General features: G+C 37.6%; 2 protein-coding genes across 6 annotated transcripts; both read left to right on the top strand.

Annotated features, from left to right (window-relative positions):
• The first annotated feature begins 373 nt into the window (after positions 1 to 373).
• On the top strand, positions 374 to 22,451 carry LOC110501924 (homeobox protein Hox-D3a). Of its 5 annotated transcripts, none has more exons than XM_021579801.2 (4): positions 374 to 680; positions 16,435 to 16,497; positions 19,877 to 20,435; positions 20,626 to 22,451. In XM_021579801.2, exons 3-4 carry the CDS (start codon positions 19,979 to 19,981, stop codon positions 21,363 to 21,365), a joined length of 1,197 nt encoding a protein of 398 aa, XP_021435476.1. In that variant the 5' UTR covers positions 374 to 680; positions 16,435 to 16,497; positions 19,877 to 19,978; the 3' UTR covers positions 21,366 to 22,451. The 5 variants fall into 5 exon arrangements, with proteins under 5 accessions (XP_021435476.1, XP_021435474.1, XP_036815300.1 ...); XM_021579799.2 differs by lacking the exon at positions 374 to 680 and adding an exon at positions 4,010 to 4,154; XM_036959405.1 differs by lacking the exon at positions 374 to 680 and adding an exon at positions 11,860 to 12,052.
• LOC110501925 (homeobox protein Hox-D4a-like) lies at positions 6,729 to 11,394 on the top strand. Its single transcript, XM_021579803.2, has 2 exons — positions 6,729 to 8,218; positions 8,636 to 11,394. The coding sequence occupies exons 1-2, from the start codon at positions 7,810 to 7,812 to the stop codon at positions 8,935 to 8,937; spliced, it is 711 nt and encodes a 236-aa protein (XP_021435478.1). The 5' UTR covers positions 6,729 to 7,809; the 3' UTR covers positions 8,938 to 11,394.
• Positions 22,452 to 23,446: the final 995 nt, after the last annotated feature.

The raw sequence follows: 23,446 nt of genomic DNA, 5'->3' as shown, positions 1-23,446 counted from the left end.
TCGTTAGGCTATTCAACATGGCAAAAGGCAACATTATTAGCATAGGAAACTATATATTCTCAAGTATGCACATATCTTCTGATTCAAAAAAATAGCAGATTTGGTTTGTCTACGGTTAAAATCTAACTTTATTACAAATGCAGGGGCTGTTCTTTCTCTTTCCAAAGGAGATGTTCAGGCAATTTTTTTGAAGAAATGGGGGAATAGCCCCCGCCATTATGCGCAAAAAACAGGGGGAATTGCTGCAGTCGAAATTCTTTTTTTTGTGAGAGGAGAATTTACAACTTGGTAATAGACCTTTTTATGTGCCTCTATCGCCTGTCATTGGATGCCACTGGTCATGTGCAAGAGACAAACGTCTTCATGGACCTTTCCCTGATTTTCCCAAGCGATGTTTTCACTGCATTCTGCTACTGTAGCGTCCCAACCAAAGCGCTCAGCCTACACTCTCAACATTAGCCTTTTAATATTGCATGAAAGAAACATACCGAGTCCTCGATAACTTTATTTCATATTTACTTGACGTATCAGGGCTAGCTTTCTCTTCTCTGTGCATACCCGAACTCCACATCGACAGAGGAGCCTCTGCTGTTCATAATCTGTATAGTTTCACTGTAACATCATGTATTATTTATACAGAGTCACCACAAGAAAATGCATGGATTACCCACCTGCATTAGGTAAGCATTTTATGTTATTATACAATTCAATTCAATTCAAGGGGCTTTATTGGCATGGGAAACACGTGTTAACATTGCCAAAGCATGTGAAGTAGATAATATACAAAAGTGAAATAAACAAACAAAATTAATATACATTATAATACAATGTTTGTTTATTTGACTGTATCTACTCCCTGTCTCGTTGCACCAGGGCAGTAGGCTAATCAGAACCGCAGTCGAGATTCCATGTATAGACTATAGCCAAAACATACATGTTTAACATGAGCAACACTGCTGGTGTGTATGCACTGTGGGGCAACACCTCAACGATTACATTCACATTACATGTAAATCTGAACGCATCAAACTGTGAATGGTATTTTACCTATACTTTGAATTGTCATTTGCTGTGAGAATGATGTTGTGTTCATTGTAGTTCGACCAAAATTATTAATGTATAATATATAATACACATATTTATCTTGACTTCAGTGTAACTTTTTTTTTTACTCTCTTTGAAGTGCAGGGTTGGGTTCTTTCGATGTTTGTGGGTATGAGCAGTGTCTGGCAGTGTGTCTGAGTCTGTCTCTCTTTGTCTCTCTGTGTCTCTCTTTGTCTCTCTCTCTCTGTCTCTCTGTGTCTCTCTCTCTGTGTCTCTCTTTGTCTCTCTGTGTCTCTCTCTGTGTCTCTCTGTGTGTCTCTCTCTGTGTCTCTCTCCGTGTCTCTCTGTGTCTCTCTCTGTGTCTCTCTCTGTGTCTCTCTCCGTGTCTCTCTGTGTCTCTCTCCGTGTCTCTCTCTGTGTCTCTCTCTGTGTCTCTTTCCGTGTCTCTCTGTGTCTCTCTCTTTATCTCTCTGTCTCTCTGTATCTCTCTGTGTCTCTCCGTGTCTCTCTGTCTGTCTCTCTGTGTCTCTCTCTGTGTCTATCTGTGTTTCTCTGCCTGTTATGTATGCCTATGATCATCATTATTATCATATATATATATACATAATGATATATATGATTGCGTAACGTCTCTGAAGTAACAAGCAGCCTAGCTGAGTTTTGAGGAGCTGGCTGCCAGAAGATTTGAGGATGTTAGATTTCCTAAGGGAAGTCTGTTCATTAGTCCTCTTTTGGGGGCATGAATTCGATGTCATCACTGTTGTGTGAGGTAACAACAGCATGACGGAGTTTTTACTGATATTGTCTTGGGTTTAATGTCACTTTCTATTAGGGACTTTGTGGACGTGTGAATATATCATTGCATTTAATAAAAGTTATTTTTCTTTACATAGGTTAATATTAGCAGCCTAATATACCCACACAGTGTCGTACATGGGTGAACTGAAGAGAATAACAATATACATGTAGTCTTTTCAGCTTTAGATGTTGAGAAAATGTGAATTTGTCGTGTGAAAAAAAAAACGTTTTTGTTTTTTACAAAACAAAGGAGTGTGGGAAAAATGCAACATATAGTCTAATGTGAACCTTTCTGAAATAGAAAGGTTGTACTTTCCCATCAGAGAAGCAGTTTTCATAGCTTTTTTCAGCTGCCTGAGATGAGGGCAACGGAACAAAGACAGTATTTCACTGTTGCCTGACAGGCAGCTGCGAATGTATTTACAGCCTTACTGCAATGCGGCAAAAGAGAGAAAGCCTGGAACGAGGGAAGCCTATAAAAGTGGGGCCTGCGAATGAGGATGAGAAAACCCTGAGCATTTAAATTACTCGATTAACTTCTAGACTATGCTCTGGATTGGAAATCAACTCACGTCCCAACATATGGATATAGAGCTGTTATTTCATCCTTCGTTCGTTCTTACCATATCGCCCATAAGTTAAATAAAATATTACACTGTATATCAACGTATAGATCATTCATATAGACATAAACAGACAAAGAAAACGGGTTACTTAATTATTATGTTTGGTCTGTGTTCATAGTACAGTGTTTAGATTTTTTTTCATTTGTAGCAGTTAACTGTCATACGAATTATATTTTTAAGTGTCCGGGTAGTTTGGCCTATAGTATACAATTACTGAAAACCATGGCAACATTTTAATCCATATAGCCTATCTGTTGTATTAGGAATTAATTCTTAATAATCCTAGATCATCTAGGGATTCTTTCTAGATTGAACTGCATACAGAGCCTACAATTTATACATGTACACAATATCATGACATGCAAATGAATGCTAAAATCCAGCGGCAACAAATTGGCTATGCGTTTCAGGAATTGGGTTAAAAACTGAACACGTTGAAAATGGGAAATGATTAGGATGTTCCAGCAAGAGGCGCTGTTGCCCAACAGTCCCATGATTCTTTTCCAGAATCGTTTACCTTACACGTCACTGAATTTGAATATATGATCGGTCTATACGCAATATGACCAACTGATCCGTATTATGCTTTCGACATTGAAAATAAGTGGTTTCTGAACTGAAGTATCAAGATGTAGGTGGAGTATAACCAAACTATTTTTTTTAGAGCGTGTATCGTTTTTAAAGAGACTGAGCCCACTAGGCAAAACGTTGTTTGGGGGTTATTTGAACAACAACAAAATGTAATGTGATGACATTGAATCAACATGGAATTTTGTATTTTTTTTTACCCAACTTCTTACCTACATCTAATGTCAGGGTGGCATTTTTGGTTGATTTGACGTGGATTCACTTTAGTTGACAACTCAACCAAATGTAAACTAGACGTTGAACTGACTGACGTCTGTGTCCAGTGGGAGGATTCATGATTCGGGTCTACATCAATGCATGTGATGCATTTGATGGCTATAACGTTTTATTGAAGCATTGTTGATACATCTCTCTATCGTTATATTTTGGCGATATAAGTACCTAGAGAGAGACAACTTAATATGGGAGCAGAATTTGAGCAGTATATTCCACGTTGGTTCAACTAATTTCTTTGAAATCACGTGGACATGTTGATTCAACCAGTTTATGCACAGTGGAAAGTTAACACGTGTGTTTCTGATTACTGCGTCATACATCACAGAGGGTCATCGGAAAGGTGTTTATGGGCAAAAAGCCAAGAAGAGCAAAAAGCTATCTGTAGATGTTGACCTGTAACAGATTAGTTTCTCAGACTTTTGTTATGTCTTATAATGACCTAAAAATACATATATGTAGGAAAAGAAGCACACGGCATTTCATATCATGGTGAACTAGAAATAACACGTTTTTTGTGGGGTGTTTTTATGTTGCATATTTTATATGGCATCAGAGTAATCGTCGTTGTTGAATAAGTACAACTGTTGACGGTTATTTATGGAACCAGTGCTGTGTCTGTGAATGGCTGTGGGGGAGCACGTGATGCCATTAAACTTTGTTTTATGGCCTGGGAGTTGACAAGCCAAAGTATATTTCTCATTGTGTATTAGTAAAGCCGTGCCGATGGCTTGGAATAGAGCTTTGAATTGGTGGAAGCAAGTATTAAACCTTGTCTGAACATGGATATGTTTTCCTATTCGATGCATTGCGGTGGACTTTGCGGTAAGCTGTTTTATCATTTGATAGGCTACTAAATCTAGTGCGCATGCTGATGTCATCAGGTATACATGTCTGTCGCCTGTAGTTTTGTTTGCCTGCTTCGAAATACAGAACTTTAACCACGTTAGTGGATGTGTATTTTGCATGGGCCAGGATGTACGGAAAACATAATGTGTTTGAATATGTCAATTACTTTGCTGTTTATTTATTGCGGATATGACAGTCGTTTTTACAGTCGTTCAAATCACTCGTTCGAGAAACAATGCGTTTTGGAAAATGGCTGGTAGCCTACATGCCTAGGTATATTCGTTTTTGCTTCATATAGCCTAGGCTAATATTGCGTGATGGATTATTAAAACCTGTTACATTTTCATTTGCCTGCAATGCGCACACTTATTTGAATGACAATGGCGAACAGGCTTGTGGGGATCTGAAGTCTATAAGCTGTTGGCTGGCGAGTTTAGAGTTGGGAGGGAAAAATATCAACCTGTTGTTGTCACAGACTCAATGGCGTTTACAGCTATTAGCATTTCGTTAAATGACGTTTTTGGAACATATGCCTTGTTATAACAATATATTAATTACGTTAAATACACATCAGGCCTTTTGAATCTTAATACCCCGACAATATATATTTTTTAATTGCCATGCTCTATCGCGCCCCCTAGTACAGAATATTATCGAATCATAGTTCCTTGTAATATCTTCATTTGACCCATATCAGGGTGTTTGTATAGGCTTACATTGTGATGTTATGTCATGAAGTGAAGTGATGACATTGGAAGGAATGTAGATTATTTAGTTTGTTATCCAATATACAAACACATTTTCATGACGCAACATTGGGCAATGACAACATGCACGAATCAGAATGGTGTTATAAAGGCCTCCACAGTAGGCCTTTTATTTTTATTTTTTTATTTTTTTAACCAGTTGTAAAGAAAACTTTGTCAATTTTTTCGGAATTCTCTACCACTGTGACGGTTAGTGTATTTCGCTGTTAAATGTACTGACAACGATTTATAGGCCTACAACTGACAGGCTATATCGTATTGAGGTTGTATTTGTATTACGTTGAGAATTGCACTGCTGAAATAATTTCACTAGTCTAGGATTGCATGTTTAAGAGGGAAGCATTATTGTCTCATTATTTATAATAAATACCCCACGAATTTGATTTCAGAAGTAATATAGATGTTTCATGTTTCTTAAATCCATAAATTATACATGCTGTCAATGACTATTTGGCACACAATCTGGCTTTAATGACATAGGTACTTGAAATCAGAACTATTACCTATTAACAGTTGTATAATACAGAAAACATAGCAAGTGGGTTCATTCTTGGTTCGTACGAAGGATTAAAGACAAGTACTGACATTGTCACTCTTTTGTTCCTCAGTAGCCTAGCCTATCTCGGCTTTGACCCGTCTGAACAAGTCTCAGGGTAAGGTGAAGGTCAAGCTGTCTAACAAATATTTTAAAAAATTGTGACACAATTACAAGTGTGTGTGATTCATATTTGATTCAAACTTTAACCGTCTTAACGTTATTTAGGCTTGTAAAGTGGCCAGTTTGTTGTAAAACGTCAGGCCTATAGCCTTTGACCTATAGCCGTTATTCTTAAAGTACCAAAATTGTAGTACAGAAATTAGACTACCGAAATTGTCCAGTAACAAAACCTCGGCCTATAATTAGGAGAGTATAGGAATGCGTCTTCGGCTTCTGTCTATTTAAGGACTATGTGAGTATTCAGTCCAATTTAGAAGGCATTTGGCAAATCATTTTTTCTTAAACGAATGTTTTCATTTTATTTAAATCATTTATATATCATTGAAAATGTATGTCATTGTAGGACATTCCCACAGTGGCATACTCCCAAGAATTTAGACCATGAGGTAACCAAGGCGGTCAAATGAAGGGTCATTTGGGATTCGTGAACTTTTGTACTCTTTGAGCGGTTGGCAAAGAAAAAATAATTACGCTTTTTGATAGGTTTGTAAGTGATTTAGTTTAACCTCGTGGCCTTTAGCCTTTTGCCTTATGGGTCCACTCGATATTCAAACGTCGGACGGTGTATCGAGCACAGGCTGGCAGGTATCGGTAGTCTATCAGTTGTGAATTACCTATGTTGTTTACCTGTACCTCTAACCAATACATAACGTGTATTAAAAGTAATACATACTTTGGTGGCTGCGAACTTGATTCAGAATAAAATGGAACAGAATTGTTCAGCTTCATGATGCACTAGCCTATAACAATATCTGATTAATCAGGACTAATATCTGATTAGTCAGGACCAGTATCTGATTCCTCAGGGGCTATGATTTGATGGAAATAATTCAAACTTATTTAGAATCTTCATACGCTTTCATTGTGTACAATAGTAAGTGTATGGCGTAGGAATAGGCTCTTTATTGGTCTTTTTGAGAATCTTATGGCTGGACTTTTTTGAATTGAAAGAAATTATGGGACCCCTCTATTCCGTCGTCTATATATACCCTGTAGAACCGAATTTGTGTGATAAAACAACAGTCACAGATTCGATTCTAGGGGAGTATATGGTCGATGCAAAAACGTCGAATTACTTATCTACTTTTACAGATGTTTTGAATCATTCTTCATAACAATTTACAAATCTGGATGGATGGAAAGCTCTTCGTTTAATTGCTGCATTGTGTCATTTTAGGGTGATTTAAAATGATATATTATATTGTATTACCATTGTGTGCGAGTACATGTTTTTAGTAATATGCACTTACAGTGTCACGTGTCATTTAATTGGTTGATTTGATTTGATAATATAAGAAACCTTTGCAGGTGTAGCTTTTTGGCCAGTACACCTATCACCAAAGCCAAACAATCCTTCTCATTTTGATAGTGAACATATTAAAAAAGCTATCATACCAGACTGAAATCTAAACAATTTCGAACATGGCTTACTTTTTTAACATTTACATTTCAATCATTTAATTATTGATTGTTTGGCATCGGTTCGTTGCCACGAGGCTCTTTCAGGAGTTATGAAAGGGATAGGGTAGATGAAATGATGAGATTCTTGTAACTTTTGGATGACCCTTTCTTGACAAAGACAGTCCCCATCAATTGTCCCCAGGCTTTATCCCCCCTCTTTTTGAGCCCGGGAGACGTTTTGTATCTTTTGTTTGTTTATCTGTCAGACTCACTGGCTTTAGTTTGATTTAGTATTGTAGAAGTTGAAGCATGTTAACCATAGTATTGCACAAAACCATCTAAATGTCCGTATATACACAGACGTTGTATTTATTCCATTCAGATTGTTTCCCATTGACGGTTAGATGATCATGATTGATATTTAGATATTGACATTAACTATTTAAAATGTTACATATAACATCTTATTTTTCAATACAGGGCTCACATTGTCAATCCTTCATTGAAATTGGTTAAATATTTGGTTTTATTCAACATAATTTAGATGTTTTGGAGTTAGTGGAAATTGCTGCTATTGGTGTTTATATGTAGGCCCTACCCGTTAATGAAATAGCTTTACCTCCATTGGCCCTATCTGGTCACATGGTTCTCTAACTTTATTCAGTTGACAGCAAATAGGAGGGCTTTATGGTGGTGGAAAAAAGACAACTCGAGAAAACATTGTAATTTCTACCTTCATAAATTAATGGCCATGAGTTCGTATATGCTGAACTCTAAGTATGTGGACCCACAATTTCCCCCTTGTGAGGAATATACGCAAAATAGCTATCTACATGAGCAGGGAAGAGGCTACTACCGTCCATCGCAGGACCCAGATTTGCAGCATCCAGGAATCTATCCACGGTCAAACTACCCCGAGCAGCCCTTCAGTTGTACCACTGTGCATGGTCCTACAGTAGAGCTACGGGGTCATGTGCAGGGGCGAGACAGTCACCCTAGCACTTTTACCGCACAGACCGAACCGTGCACCCCGGTCCAAGTGACTGGACCCCGGACTTGTGGTCAGCAACAAAACACAAAGAATCAAAACGGGATACAAGCCAAGCAGCCTGCAGTAGTTTACCCCTGGATGAAGAAAGTCCACGTAACTACGGGTAAGATTCACTTTTCCCTCTCAACGTCGCTTTGGGACAAGTTGAGGTCCAGGATTTTAGTCACTCTAAAATCATTGCGTGAAATATTTATGGTCTGCTTTGAAGGGGCTGTCAGTTACACCAGCCGTAAATGTTTATTGCTCAGGAAATAGGCCGCTGGCTATCTGGCGGTCTCAGAGCTCCTTACGTCCACTGGCCTATGACTATGGTACATTTTATTGTGACAATATTTGAATGAAGGGGTTGAAATTAGACCTAATTGGATCAAAGTTTGGTCATAGTTTCGTTCAATTTCATTTCTGGATCGAGTGTTCATTGTTTTGTTTTAGCTAGAAGTTTGGAGCGTCCCGTGAAGGGCTTTATGTTTTGATTTAACTGGGACTTAATTGGCTCACATTGGTATTTTGTTTCTCACAGTAAACCCGGATTACACAGGACCTGAACCCAAACGGTCTCGGACAGCTTATACAAGACAGCAGGTTTTGGAACTGGAAAAAGAATTTCATTTTAACAGGTATCTGACCAGGCGGCGTCGCATAGAGATTGCCCATATACTCGTTCTCTCCGAGCGTCAGATCAAAATCTGGTTTCAAAACAGAAGAATGAAATGGAAAAAAGACCACAAACTACCGAACACAAAGGGAAGAGCTGCTTCTGCTTCCGGCCAACAGTTACCAAGTATCCAGAAGGATAACCAGACTGATGAAACAACTTTCTAAGATGTGAAAACTTTGACCGTTCAATGAATTGTATATCACATACTATATTATACAATTGACTTTGCATGGTCTCAAAACATGACATTTTGGTCATTGTGATTTAACGTACAATAGTTATATAATGTCAGTTACAGTCAGAAGGACCCTCGTTGTGTTGGCTCATTGAATTGAGTCAATTTCCAACATTGTAACTGAACTGAGAAGCGTTTCATCACTACATGCTTATTAACATGCTTCGAAGAGGTATTGCAGATCGAAATACATTTTGTTAGAGATGTTTTCTGATTATACTCTTCTCGCTGATTCTATAACGTCACTCTTCCCACGTGCACCACAAAAGTCAGAGTAAGGCATGAACATGTATATATTTATTTTTAAAAAAAATTAAAAATACGTAAAATGATGTGAAGCTTTTGTACACACCTTAATTAGAAATTGTGTTGTGATGAAATCGAACTATTAAGACAAATAATATTTGATTCATATGATTGCTAAAAAAAAGAAAAGGTAATTGCTGCATCAGTTGATCTATACATTATTTTCAGACAAGTGACAATATTTGTTACTTTAATATAGGCTAGCTTAAAGAAACTATTGAACTCGTATTTATGTGCGCTAACTGGTTGAATTTTTTTGTTTAACGTTTTTTTTTTAAAACTTGTATACAATAAAGCTTTTAAAATGGCGTTAAATTCTATTGAGAAACAAGACATTCCAGTGTGCAGACTCTTCCCAGGGCCCGTATTCAGTTCTAAATCTCTCTGGACATCTTTGTAAACAGTGTACATTTAAAGCGGGTCTCACACATGGCATCTGAAACTCTATCATGACTTTGTCTTGTTCTTTGCATCGAATGTATATTTATTTAGATGCTTCACTATTTTCTATTTTGATCAAAATCGAACAGAACATTATTAATAGTATATATTCAATGTTAAGCACGTAGAGGGACATAAATACGTGTAACAACCGATGTTTTCCCTTATTCTTATTCAACGACAATTTGTAATATAGAGTGTTTACATTTCTTTATGATTATTTATTTAATTAAATATTTGTACATTTCCTTATTAAAACCCACAACAGTTCCAAACATATTTGAGCAACGAACGTTTTATTGTATGCAATCTGCTTACAACTGTTATGGATTATTAGCAATTATCTCACGTTTTCTTATGCAGTATTACATTTTTTTTTACTCTGGCATTGATTTAAACCAAACCTAGCCACACGGGCATTCATGTCATGTCTCAAGACAGATATTCTTATTGTTCCTATCATTGTCCTCGTGACAAAAAGCGAAGACGGCTTGCATTGCGAAGACGTCTTCCCTCTGAAGAGTCTTCACGACGAGAAGTTGAAAAGGTATTTCAACTGAAGTTCGACAAAAGCTCCAGAGGCAGGTTCACCCAGAGGACAGTGCTTCTATAGCCTTAGACACATTTCAGCCGCGAGGAGTGACCTCTGAACCCTTAACCCGTTGGACCTATAGTCTACTTCTCTCACTGGCGCTATTCGCATGGAGTTTTTCATTAGATACATGTTGTACTTTTAGTATTAGAATATGGAACGCTTATATAACCTGGTTAAACATGCCACGTTGTAAAGCCTATATTTATTCTGCCAGATTGGTTGGTTGCATGTCACGCTGTGTTAATATGCAATCCTGGCTGACCTTTTTTGTGTATCGGCTTTTTTTTGTTGTCTGTATATACATGCGAAACTTTTTAATGGGAAAATAGAGATTGTTCCATGATATGCATTGTGGTGGCACAGAGCACTCACATTTGTCAATATATTTCTGTATCAAGTATTCTGAGGTTCATGCTTTACAAAAATGTTTGTCATAGCCATCAATGCTTGATTTACACAAAGGTTGACACATCTCACAGATTGAGCTATTTATTTTTACCCTTATTGTGCTTGTTTGAGATAAAAAAATATATATGTGGCATTGTTGGATGACAATGTGACTAAGTTCAGTTTTATAGCAAGAATCATCAAATGTCCCCTTAACCACACCAATGTTAGTCAGTGCCATAGATTTCGGGAATTTGAATGTGGTCCTATCCAAACCAGTCAAGGAACTGTTAGCAAAATCGTAGGCTCAGTGTGATTATATTTGTGACCATGCTTGGATTAAAACCTGTATAACTTGAATGCCTGTCTGCTTCTCTCTGTGTGTGTTTCTGTGTGTGTGTTTTGTTTCTTTGTGTGTGTGTGTGCGTGTGTTTGTGTGTGTGCGTGTGTTTGTGTGAGTGCATGTGTCTTCACATTTGCGCCCGCTCCTTTATAAGCTTCGTGTCACTCTCATCAGGCCTTTACACTGATACCTATTCATCTTCCGTTTTCCACTACATAGATGTCAGTGTACAAGCAATGTGCGCATGTCATAGCAAATGAAAGAAAACTGTACCAAATGATGCAATAATAAATAACAGTTCTACATGCAAACCATGTTGTTATACGTGTGCATTTTTAAGACTACCATCATGGATTGCTGAATCTCACATTCCCATGTTAATTTTCCACAGTGGACCTATGAGGCTTGTAAACATGTAAATGGTCTTTCCATAGTTCACTGAAATGACCATGGGAATAATGATAAAAGGCCTATCATGTAATAGAGTTTGGGAAAGCAATCGTATGTCAGTACCTGCCCTACCATGTGCAGTGGGCATTGACCTACATGTCTGAAAGCAATAAATGAGAGCCATAGGCAGTGCCATTTTCAATGACTACATCGAATATGGAATGCACCATTGCTGCGATCACAATGGCTTTCAAACGGCCATATTTGATTTCCAGCTGTTCGCAGAAACTGTCTTCGCCAAGCGAGACAGCCCCTTAATAAAATGTATTAAACTGTGCTGTCTGCATTCGAAGATATAATTCGAAGAATATACCGCTCCTCGCTCTATTTCTGACCACGTGATTGTCTAAATAATTCATGCAGCACGTCCCCTAGAAACACGGCGTCGTCATTAATCGCGAGGACTCTATCAGACTTGAAAACTGAAAAGATCCCAAGAAAATAATATCCAAACGCTCCGATACTCAACGCATCTGAAGCCAGCACTTTAACACAGCATCTGAACCAATGGAAGCTTGGTAGGTAAATATTTTAGCTTCTTCTTTTTTTCTTTTTTTTTTGCAAGATGGTAAATGACCATATCTGTCAGATATATGATAAATAGCGCCCTTTGATGCGTGTGCCTTGGACAGGCTGAACTGCATTCTTCAATGCTTTGCTTTTTGGGAAGAAATATACCAAGAGAACCAGGTCAATATTATAAAGTGGCGATGTTTGACAACTAGCATCCTTGTTATGTTTCATAGCAGGTAGAAACAACATTTTAAATATTTTCAGTCACATTCTGTGTGAAATGGTTGTATTGATGAATGCACGAGCATAATGAAAGCAGCACTGTTGGGATCTTCTATTTCGTTCTTGAGGGCTGTATGTTAGAGCCTCTGTGATTTATAATACTCTTAAAGAGAGCAATTCAGTCATTGGTTTACACCAAATTGCCTGTTACAAAATGTAAACAGAGTGCTAAGTTGAAAAACATTTAAAAGTGGTACAAGTGCAATATGTTAATACAACATCTTACTATTTTATTTGGATAACACTCCAGCTACATGCGTTATAGCAATAACACAAATCGGAAACATTGTTGAAAGAATATCTCTCTTTAGATTCAACTGAGATGACGCCACATTGCTAACATTGTTTTTTATTGTTGATGGGGGGATAATTCGAAATGTATCTCTGAGAGGAGTAGAAGCTGTGTTTGAGCAGGTGGACAGTTATCTGCCTCGTTGTAAATCATTCTCGATAATTCCTGAAATGGTGCGAAGCTGTTGGAGGCCCGGGCCACACTGTAAATCTTTCCATTTTATTACCCATGAACATATGCTGCGACGCTAGTAGTCCTCTATCCTTTCCTCAGTGCAAGTTACCTCTCGGCCAGCTCCCCCGCTGTCTTTTGTGGCTTTTAAAATCTCCATCTTCAAATAGATTTTTGAGCTCACAAATAGTTATTTAAAGGTATTTTTCTATTTACATCGAAAACAGTGTCTGAAAAAGAAAATACTATTGAACACCATGATAGCGCAGCGGACACACAGGAGACAAAGGGTTTACAAATTGGTTTATTTCAATACAATTTCAGACGCCTTTTCTCATACATCAATATTGGTTCATGGATTTCCTAACATTATAAAAATGCACATCTTACTTAACCAAGTATCACACTGTAGATATACAATTAACGTTTATTAAAAAAAAATAATTGTGAGAGCAATATGGTTATAGTTACAAGTATACCAATAATGAATCTATGGACAAGTCCACATGTTCAATGTGTATACGAAATTCTGTTCACAACCACATTTGAATAGGATTCTCAAAACGACATGTATTATCGGGTTAGAGGCTTTGTAATCAGGTACACAAATACATTTAATCAAAATGTATAGCTTAATATTATATGTTAAAGATGACGAAATAATCACAATAATATTTATTGCAAAGGAAAGAAGCAGAAGAAGAAAATGATCGACAAAAATGAAATCAAACAGCAAGTGAAGTATTTTCAACATGGACACAGGTCAGATGAGGAAACGTAAACGCGTCCCCATTTCAAAATGGGTTTGGGAAGCAAAGGCTTGGTTGGAGAAGCACCCCCAGTCACAACAATCTGGTAGCTCGATCACGTGAACAAATATGCTTGTATTTTAAGACAGTTCCTTTATTTGTCATCATAACGGTTTCCGAAACACACATAAACAACAACAACAACATCCCAATGTTAGCTTCAAATCTGTGACTGTGTCTGAAAACCTGTATTTTTCAATAGGAGATTGATTGGCCGAGATTTTTTTTGGGGTGGAATAAGGATACCTTCTTCGTTTTTTTTTTATTGGTAGTTGAATGTGAGTCTTTCCATTCTTTCGGGAATACTGTCTGCATTGGTATATGGAAATGTCTGAAAAACCGCAAGATCAGGTTTAGGACAGTATTATCTACAGACAAAGAGTGAAGGATAAATTCTAGAGACTGCAGGGAAAGGAATTGAGACTAAGAAGCACGAGCATATGACCCACTGATTCACAGGTAAGCAATTGCATGACAAAATGCAACCTTTTAACCATGGCTTTACACAACACGAGAGAATAAATATGATTTATTCCATTCAGAGGGGATCTTGTCGCCAACTACGCAGATAGCCTTTCGTCTTATGGACCTGAGATACGATTTTAAGACAGGTTCACAATTTTGAGAGACCACTTTCGAAGGCTAGTTTGGATGGATGTATTTTGAGATCCGGTTTTCAGCTGATTTTGCAGTTACAGGAAAACTGAAGGAAAAAGAAGCGGAGGAAGTTTTCATTCTGACTTCTAGATTGTTAGATCATAAATCACATGTATTTGTCTTATCACCACAGTGATGTTAGACGTGATTTGTGTGGTTTGTTAACCTGCAAATGTACCAGATAAAAACGAATAATAATGGATTCAATCATTTTAATTTTAAATAAGACCAAAAATATATAAACCCATTTTGATTTAGATCAAATAAAGGCTATTTAAAACTATTTGAATTGATGTTCTGCACTCATTTTTGCTTAGGCTACATGATTCCTTTGTGAAGTTATTGGATAATTCAAAAAAAAATATATATATATGTATTGTAGGCCTAATATGAATTAGGATTAGGTCTAAACAACAGGCTATTGTTCCCTTTCATGTTATTGACTGTAATATATTTTCAAGTAATATATGAGTGATTTTAACAGATTATTTTCTGACTCTACTGAATTAAAGCAAATGTATTCCAAGTAAATATTTGTAAATTAAGCCTCGTTTAGGATGTGCGTCTCTTGACGATGTTTTCTTCTTCATGGAAGCTTTAAGAAGCTGCCAATCTAGCGATATGAATCAAATGAATAACAAGACGAGCACATCCAATAATTCGGAGGATTTATGCCAAAATTCGTCTTAAACAATAGCCAAATTAACAAGCTCCTAAAAGCTATAGGCCTTAGCTTTATAAAAATGTTTAAGTAGGAACAATTAACGAATTATTTACTCCCATGCTTCCCAGCCCAGCGATGCGCAAAAAGTTATATAATTTGTCCCTTCGATTTCTAAAGAATTGAACTTTTAAGTCAACTTCATATCAAAAGCACACAATGGACACAAAACTATAAGGATGAAACGAGAGCAGATGTAAGTGCAATTTTCGACGACGATTCTTGTAGCAGCCTATTGTATATACCAAACTTACCGTAGCAATGCGTTGGCGAGAAACATTGTTGTATCAAAAGAGGAACGTGTCTAGCCAGAGTAGTAACAATATATCCTAACAATACACTTTCAAATCTACTCGAAACATATCGACTTCGACTTCAGCAATATTTTGGAGTTTTAAATATTCCTAAAAAACGCTAGGCTATAAATCAAATGAGAAAATGAGCTCTTATTAGCCGAGAGAAAATAACCTCAAAGCATTAGGCTAGATAAGTAAAAGCAGAGTTCAAACTTACATCAAGTAGGCTAGCCTACAGATTAGTTTCTTATTCTGACGTTTATCTCCCACAAATGTGACCATGTATCCCGTCGTCAGACTTGTGTTTCAGCTTTAAAAACACTGGTGAAAAGTTCTGTGGTTTAAGGATTTCATTGTGACTTTCTTCAACCCCTTCTGCTCGTTGTTCATTAATCTATGAGTTATTGCTGAACGAGCCAAAGGTCAGCCAAAAGGCCTATGCCTGCTAAATATTTTGGCCAGCTCATCTTTCTATACAATCTTCAGTGTAAGAGTTGTTGTCTCTCCACCACTGCACTAAATGTTCGGTTTAAATGCATTTAAATGTAAAAAAAAAATAATAACGTGTTCGAATACGTGTGTATTGTCCCATTTAAAAAAAAAAATCGTATATCCTGTTATAACGATTAGAATAGATACTTGTACGTAGAAGTGAATTATGGTGCTATATCAGATTATGTTATCATCAAAAATCTCACTGTAAACAAAAGCAAATCAGTACAATATCATTTCAACAGAACATCTATATACATGGAGTCATTTGTGATATGAAATGATTACCCTGCAGTAATCCAATTTGTTTTCTTCGTATGAAATGATTACCCTGCAGTAATCCCATTTGTTTTCTTCATATGAAATGATTACCCTGCAGTAATCCCATTTGTTTTCTTCATATGAAATGATTACCCTGCAGTAATCCCATTTGTTTTCTTCATATGAAATGATTACCCTGCAGTAATCCCATTTGTTTTCTTCATATGAAATGATTACCCTGCAGTAATCCCATTTGTTTTCTTCATATGAAATGATTACCCTGCAGTAATCCCATTTGTTTTCTTCCAATGAAATGATTACCCTACAGTAATCCCATTTGTTTTCTTCCAATGAAATGAGGGAATTGTGGGACTAAAGCAGTAGAACTCATGGACTGTTTTCTCTTTCAGGTCATGGTGGATGGAATGATGAGCACGTGAAGAAAAACACAACACTGATCTGCATAAAATACGGTGAGCAGCATTTATTTAAGGAACTGCCATTACATAATAAGGGTTTCAAATGAACGCACCAAACAATAACGTCCGCTCATATAGGCCTATACATCCCTTTTTTCCCTCAAAATTTGTTTTTAATAGGTCCTTTAAAAAAAAAAAGATAAAGTAAAGACGAACCGGTCATCTAGATTTGTGAATGGCAAACTTTCAACTCAATTCGCATTTTCAGTTTCCCTTGTAATTGTAGGCCTAACGCCTAGCCAACCAGAGACTCGTTTAAGACATGCTCTTAATCCTTTATCCATTGAAGAAGGTTCACCATGTTGACATGCCAGAAGGTAGCGTAAGATCAGATGCAACAGAATATCATCGCTTTGTTTAAGCAGAACATATAAGCCTCATTAGGAAACATATCCACCTACACTACTATGTAGTGGGTTAGTAAAGATAGCTAGGCTACCCATTGGGCACACATAGGATGAATCAACGTATTTCCACATCATGTCAATTAAATTACGTTGAACCAATGTGAAATAGACGTTGAATTGACGACTGCGTGCCCAGTGGGCACATCATTCAGAATTAACATTTAAAATCAAAACAGAATTATACCGGTCACCCCATCACCTCCTCAATGCGAATTTCAAACAGGAATATGTTCACCTTTGCGTCAACGGTGATGGTCCACTTTATAAACCAAATGATTCCCTTTTCTGCGGTTTAAAACGAGCATTTGCGAGTGCGTAGTTTCAGCAATGCAAAATGATTGTAGGGGCTCGATTTATACAAACTGCCTCTCTATTATTGCTGCAGAACTTACGGAGTATGGAACTCTTTAGCTTGCCTTCCTCCCACACTTTCAGTTTTACACTTCTGTGGGTGGCAAGTCTTGGTGAGTGTTTTCCTTTTCAGTCCCCTCTAAGGCGTTTACGACCATTACATTTGCACTTAAACCTTTTGCTTCGGTCCACCATGACAGGTGCATTGATATGCACGGCGCGGACTTTCAGTCTGCATACTGTATTAATTCGTCTCCATTCATGCCTTGGCCATTCAGTGTGTTACTTATTTCAAGCCTACAATGCGAAATTGTTTCCAAAAGTAGCTAGAAAATGTTGGACAGAATGCAATATGTGGGTATCCTAGTCTAGGCTCTGGTAGATGATTGCTAACTATAAAATAAATACAGGCTTACTGATTACAGAGTATGTCAGTTTGCCTGAATATAGAAGCGTTTGTCATAGGATACACGCACATCATTAGCATTTCGGGAAGTCACCCATTCCGACCACCCCGATATGTTGGTGAGAAAACAGGGAGAGATGATGGCACTTATTTTAGTACACATACATCGTGATAATATTTTCTAAAATAATTTAATGGTTTAATAATTGCTATTTGAATAAAGTTACCTTTTGAAGTGGCATTAAAAACAGAAAAATCATATTAGTGTGACATTTTGTACTTAAGTTAACAACGAATTAACACAACATATGAACGAGATTTATAAATGTGATTTTGAAATAAATTATGAATTATACATCGAGAGCAGTTCTGGAACATGTTAGTCTGTTAAACAATAAGAGTTCTGGAACATGTTAGTCTGTTAAACAATAAGAGTTCTGGAACATGTTAGTCTGTTAAACAATAAGAGTTCTGGAACATGTTAGTCTGTTAAACAATAAGAGTTCTGGAACATGTTAGTCTGTTAAACAATAAGAGTTCTGGAACATGTTAGTCTGTTAAACAATAAGAGTTCTGGAACATGTTAGTCTGTTAAACAATAAGAGTTCTGGAACATGTTAGTCTGTTAAACAATAAGAGTTCTGGAACATGTTAGTCTGTTAAACAATAAGAGTTCTGGAACATGTTAGTCTGTTAAACAATAAGAGTTCTGGAACATGTTAGTCTGTTAAACAATAAGAGTTCTGGAACATGTTAGTCTGTTAAACAATAAGAGTTCTGGAACATGTTAGTCTGTTAAACAATAAGAGTTCTGGAACATGTTAGTCTGTTAAACAATAAGAGTTCTGGAACATGTTAGTCTGTTAAACAATAAGAGTTCTGGAACATGTTAGTCTGTTAAACAATAAGAGTTCTGGAACATGTTAGTCTGTTAAACAATAAGAGTTCTGGAACATGTTAGTCTGTTAAACAATAAGAGTTCTGGAACATGTTAGTCTGTTAAACAATAAGAGTTCTGGAACATGTTAGTCTGTTAAACAATAAGAGTTCTGGAACATGTTAGTCTGTTAAACAATAAGAGTTCTGGAACATGTTAGTCTGTTAAACAATAAGAGTTCTGGAACATGTTAGTCTGTTAAACAATACGAGTTCTGGAACATGTTAGTCTGTTAAACAATAAGAGTTCTGGAACATGTTAGTCTGTTAAACAATAAGAGTTCTGGAACATGTTAGACTGTTAAACAATACGAGTTCTGGAACATGTTAGTCTGTTAAACAATAAGAGTTCTGGAACATGTTAGTCTGTTAAACAATAAGAGTTCTGGAACATGTTAGTCTGTTAAACAATACGAGCTGATGGTGGTTTGTGGGGTATTGTGATTAGGAACAGAAAGGGATATTGTGTGAGTCACCATGCTGATTCAGCTCCTTGTCTCAAGTAATTCAAGAAGAAAATCTTTTGATCTCCTGGCACAAGTTAAACTTTAACTAGTTTGTGCCAAACATGCCAAATGGATGGAAAGTGAGAAGTTGAGAGGGCCTATTGATGATTTGATAGTTTAGGAAAGGAAAGTTTGGAGAGTGAAGAAATAAATATTACGATACTGCATTTTTGTAGTATTTATTTTCATAAAAGAGCACGTGTATTTGTTTGTAATATTCCACAGAGTTATATTGAAACAAATGCTGAAAATACCAGACTTCAGGAATATTAAGAACATGAGCAATAGGTTATTGATGAATATAGTGTATACTCAATCATGATTGTGTATTGGTTTACCACATGTACAATTCATATTGCCTGCATAATTATTGGTAAATAGCCCACCCATTTTCACCTACCTCATCCCCATACTGTTTTTATTTATTTATTTTTCTGCTCTTTTGCACACCAATATCTCTACCTGTACATGACCATCTGATCAGTTATCACTCCAGTGTTAATCTGCAAAATTGTAATTATTCGCCTACCTCATGCCTTTTGCACACACTGTATATAGACTCCCCCTTTGTTTTCTACTGTGTTATTGACTTGTTAATTGTTTACTCCATGTGTAACTCTGTGTTGTCTGCTCATACTGCTATGCTTTATCTTGGCCAGGTCGCAGTTGCAAATGAGAACTTGTTCTCAACTAGCCTACCTGGTTAAATAAAGGTGAAATAAAAAAATAAATAAAAATAATGACCATAACAACTGTTCTCTTCCTAGGTGAAAGAATACTGAGGCGGTGGGAAACTCCAATCACGTGATATAAGAACGCCCATACCATTGGATAGGGCTGCATTGGCCTTCTTGTTTTGAATCCTCACAATGCAGAAAGCTACTTTCTACGATAATTCTGGAGTCTTTGGAAGCTACTCTTACCCCAAATCCGAGTCATATAGTTATGGCCCCAGTCACCAGCCATACTCCACTTCTAACCTTGAGAGTGATTATCAGGGTCCAGTTTGTCCAATACAAACCCCAACTGTACGGCCACCAACTCACAAAGACAATACCATGAATGGAAACTGCACGAGATCCAGTAGCAGCCAAGGAAACAGCCAACTGCCGAGTATTCGTGAACAGCCGCAAGCGCCTCCATTGTCGGCCTCTTCGCCTAACTCCAGCAACACTTCATCCCAGAAGAAGAAATCTCCCTCAAACAATGATTCTAATACTGCCACCCCAGTCACTAACAAACAAATATTCCCATGGATGAAGGAGACGCGATCGAACGCCAAACTGAAAAGCAACAGCAGCAACAACAATTGCTCAACCGCAGAAGGTACAGTGTGTGTGTGTGTGTGTGTGTGTGTGTGTGTGTGTTAAAAAGCACGATTTGTCTGGACATGGTGGTGCGTATGCGTGCGTAAAAGGGGGATTATTCTACTGATCATTTTAGGCAGCTGAGACGGCCTATGATAAATCATTCATAATACACAAAGAGACTTATGGTGTTTACTATGTATTTTCAGGTGAGTCCTGCGATGAAAAAAGCCCACCTGGTCCAGCCTCTAAACGGGTTCGAACTGCTTACACCAGTGCACAACTTGTAGAACTTGAGAAGGAGTTCCATTTCAACCGGTACCTGTGTCGTCCCCGAAGAGTGGAGATGGCTAATTTATTGAATCTCACTGAGCGCCAAATAAAGATCTGGTTTCAAAACAGAAGGATGAAGTACAAAAAGGATCAGAAGGCTAAGGGGATAATGCACTCTCCCATCGGACACTCCCCGGACAGAAGCCCACCATTAAGTGGCCCAAATCACATCGGATATTCTGTCAACGTAAACTGTCTCAGCTATGACGCACCGTCGCCCCCTTCATTCGCCAAACCCCAGCAAAACATGTACGGCTTGGCAGCTTACACGGCACCATTAGGTGGCTGTATACCGCAACAGAAAAGGTATCCGGGCTCCGAATACGAGCACCACAGCATGCAAGGCAATGGTGGCTTTGCCAACGCTAATTTGCAAGGCAGTCCGGTGTACGTTGGGGGAAATTTCGTTGATTCCATGCCAGCCTCGGGTCCCATGTTCAACCTCGGCCATTTACCCCATCCCTCATCCGCCAGCGTGGACTACAGTTGTGCCGCTCAGATTCCAGGCAACCACCACCATGGACCCTGTGATCCCCATCCCACATATACAGACCTCAGCTCTCACCATGCGTCTCAGGGAAGGATTCAGGAAGCGCCTAAACTAACGCATTTGTAAAATTTGAGGATTTTGTCTGTGCCCAAATTCTGTTAGGCTCTTTTATTATCTCAGTAGTCAAGTCATTTATATGATTACACTAAAAGTGAGCCATGTATTACCAGTGTTATTATCGATATTACTATTAATGCTATTGTGTAATATTTTCTTTCTAAGAATATGTCTGGGCCATTTTTCTTGACTGTTGAGGATGCGCAGGAGAGACCGTTTGTCTGTTGAGGATGCGCAGGAGAGACCTTTGGCTGTTGAGGATGCGCAGGAGAGACCGTTTGTCTGTTGAGGATGCGCAGGAGAGACCGTTTGTCTGTTGAGGATGCGCAGGAGAGACCGTTTGTCTGTTGAGGATGCGCAGGAGAGACCGTTTGTCTGTTGAGGATGCGCAGGAGAGACCGTTTGTCTGTCGTTCGTTTTCTGAAGTGCAATGCGCAGTATTGGGGACGGAAAACGTCATTAACATTACTTGAAGGTAAGTCCTGTAGATCTGACAGTAGTTACCCATCTTTATAGGGATGGGTTTTTATAAAAATGAAAAAAAAAGCTCTAAGGTCTCTGTTTGCTATATTTGAAGCGTCTTATTTATTTTTCCAAGATTGTATTGCATTTATCTAATTTTCTGTATGTATTATTTAAGTTTTTTGTATTACACATTATTTATAATGTACATGTATGACTATTTATATGGACATCTAGAATTTATGCAACATCGTTGGACAGACTTTGACATCATGGCCCTTCAATAGGTACACGGGTTTTTGGTGAATGCTTGTTTTAAATTATGCCTTCAGAGGCTGGTGGTCTTAGGTTGTTGTAGAAGGAACTCCTACGTGTAAATCTGGGAATATTGGGGAATTTTTTACGTGTCTCTATGAAAAACAAAGTTAGGCTACATGTAGCCCTATCAAAATACCGAATATGACAGAAATGTATCACACTAGTATGTCATTTGTTGTCATTGCCAATTTTCATATCAGGTCATTGTCATTTCATCAGTTGGACTGTCCATGCATACATTTATGAAACGCTAATGATATGAAATTGTTATATTTTAAAGTGTTTAACATTTTGTAAATAAAGTGCTTAAATTTACACAGTGGGTTAAAAAGCACCGTTATTTTCCATACATTTAACACACGTATAAAAATGTGAAAACAGTGAGAAAATGGTTAAGCACTCAGCCGCAGGTTGGGACTAGGTATGAATTTGCCTCGTCGCCATTTTGAAGTAATGTCAAATAGAAAGAAGGCTTACAGCCTAAACAAAGAAACGGCATGTCTCTCTCTATTCACGCATGTCCAGTTGAGAGCGTGCACAGTACAAACTTTGCCTAAAGGCAAGCAGATCAAAGACACATATCGAAAATAATGTCTTTTTCAAAGCATGCATATGAGGTAGAGATTGAAATTTAATCGAAAGAGAAACCAGAGACCTAGGAAGTCTCTTGGTGCTGAAGAAATTCAAATGTTCCATGACTATTAGTCCTGAAGTCAAATTGAGCAGGCAGAGCATTTTCTTCACAATGTAGGCTAAAGCTACATTTTTGTCTGGGAGGTCTAATTAATTACATTTTTCGAATTATTTTCTGTTAGAAAAATGTAGACTATATTTAATTTATCACCACATTATATTGTGAAGCAGATCCCACATTCAACGTAACTGAGGATTTGCATTTAACAAAATATGTTAACCTATTATAACTGTTTATGTTCCTTTACATAAAAAATATTTAAAAAAAATAATTTTGGGCAAATTGCACAAATACATATAGGCCTAATATTCTACAATATTATTTGAAACATTAGTGAGTGACAAAAGGTTGATGCAGGCAGAGGTAGTGTTTAGCTATAGCCACATCTAGCAGAGTGCCGCATATCCTTTCTTCCTCCCGAGAGACATTTCAAAGCTCATTAATCAAAAACTCGTTGCTTTTAGACTCCGCACTGATTTCCCCTCCTTGTGAACAAAGCATTTGCATTCCAAATTCTAGAAACACATTTCAAACTGAGAGGCCAAACTTTGGTAGATGTCTAAAGAGCACACTGAGCCCTGGCTTAAAGAATACCCACACGTGAGAGAGAGAGAGA

This window comes from Oncorhynchus mykiss, chromosome 22 (genome assembly GCF_013265735.2).
Source record: "Oncorhynchus mykiss isolate Arlee chromosome 22, USDA_OmykA_1.1, whole genome shotgun sequence".
NCBI classification, from domain to species: domain Eukaryota; kingdom Metazoa; phylum Chordata; class Actinopteri; order Salmoniformes; family Salmonidae; genus Oncorhynchus; species Oncorhynchus mykiss.
This window is presented reverse-complemented; position numbering and strand designations above follow the sequence as displayed.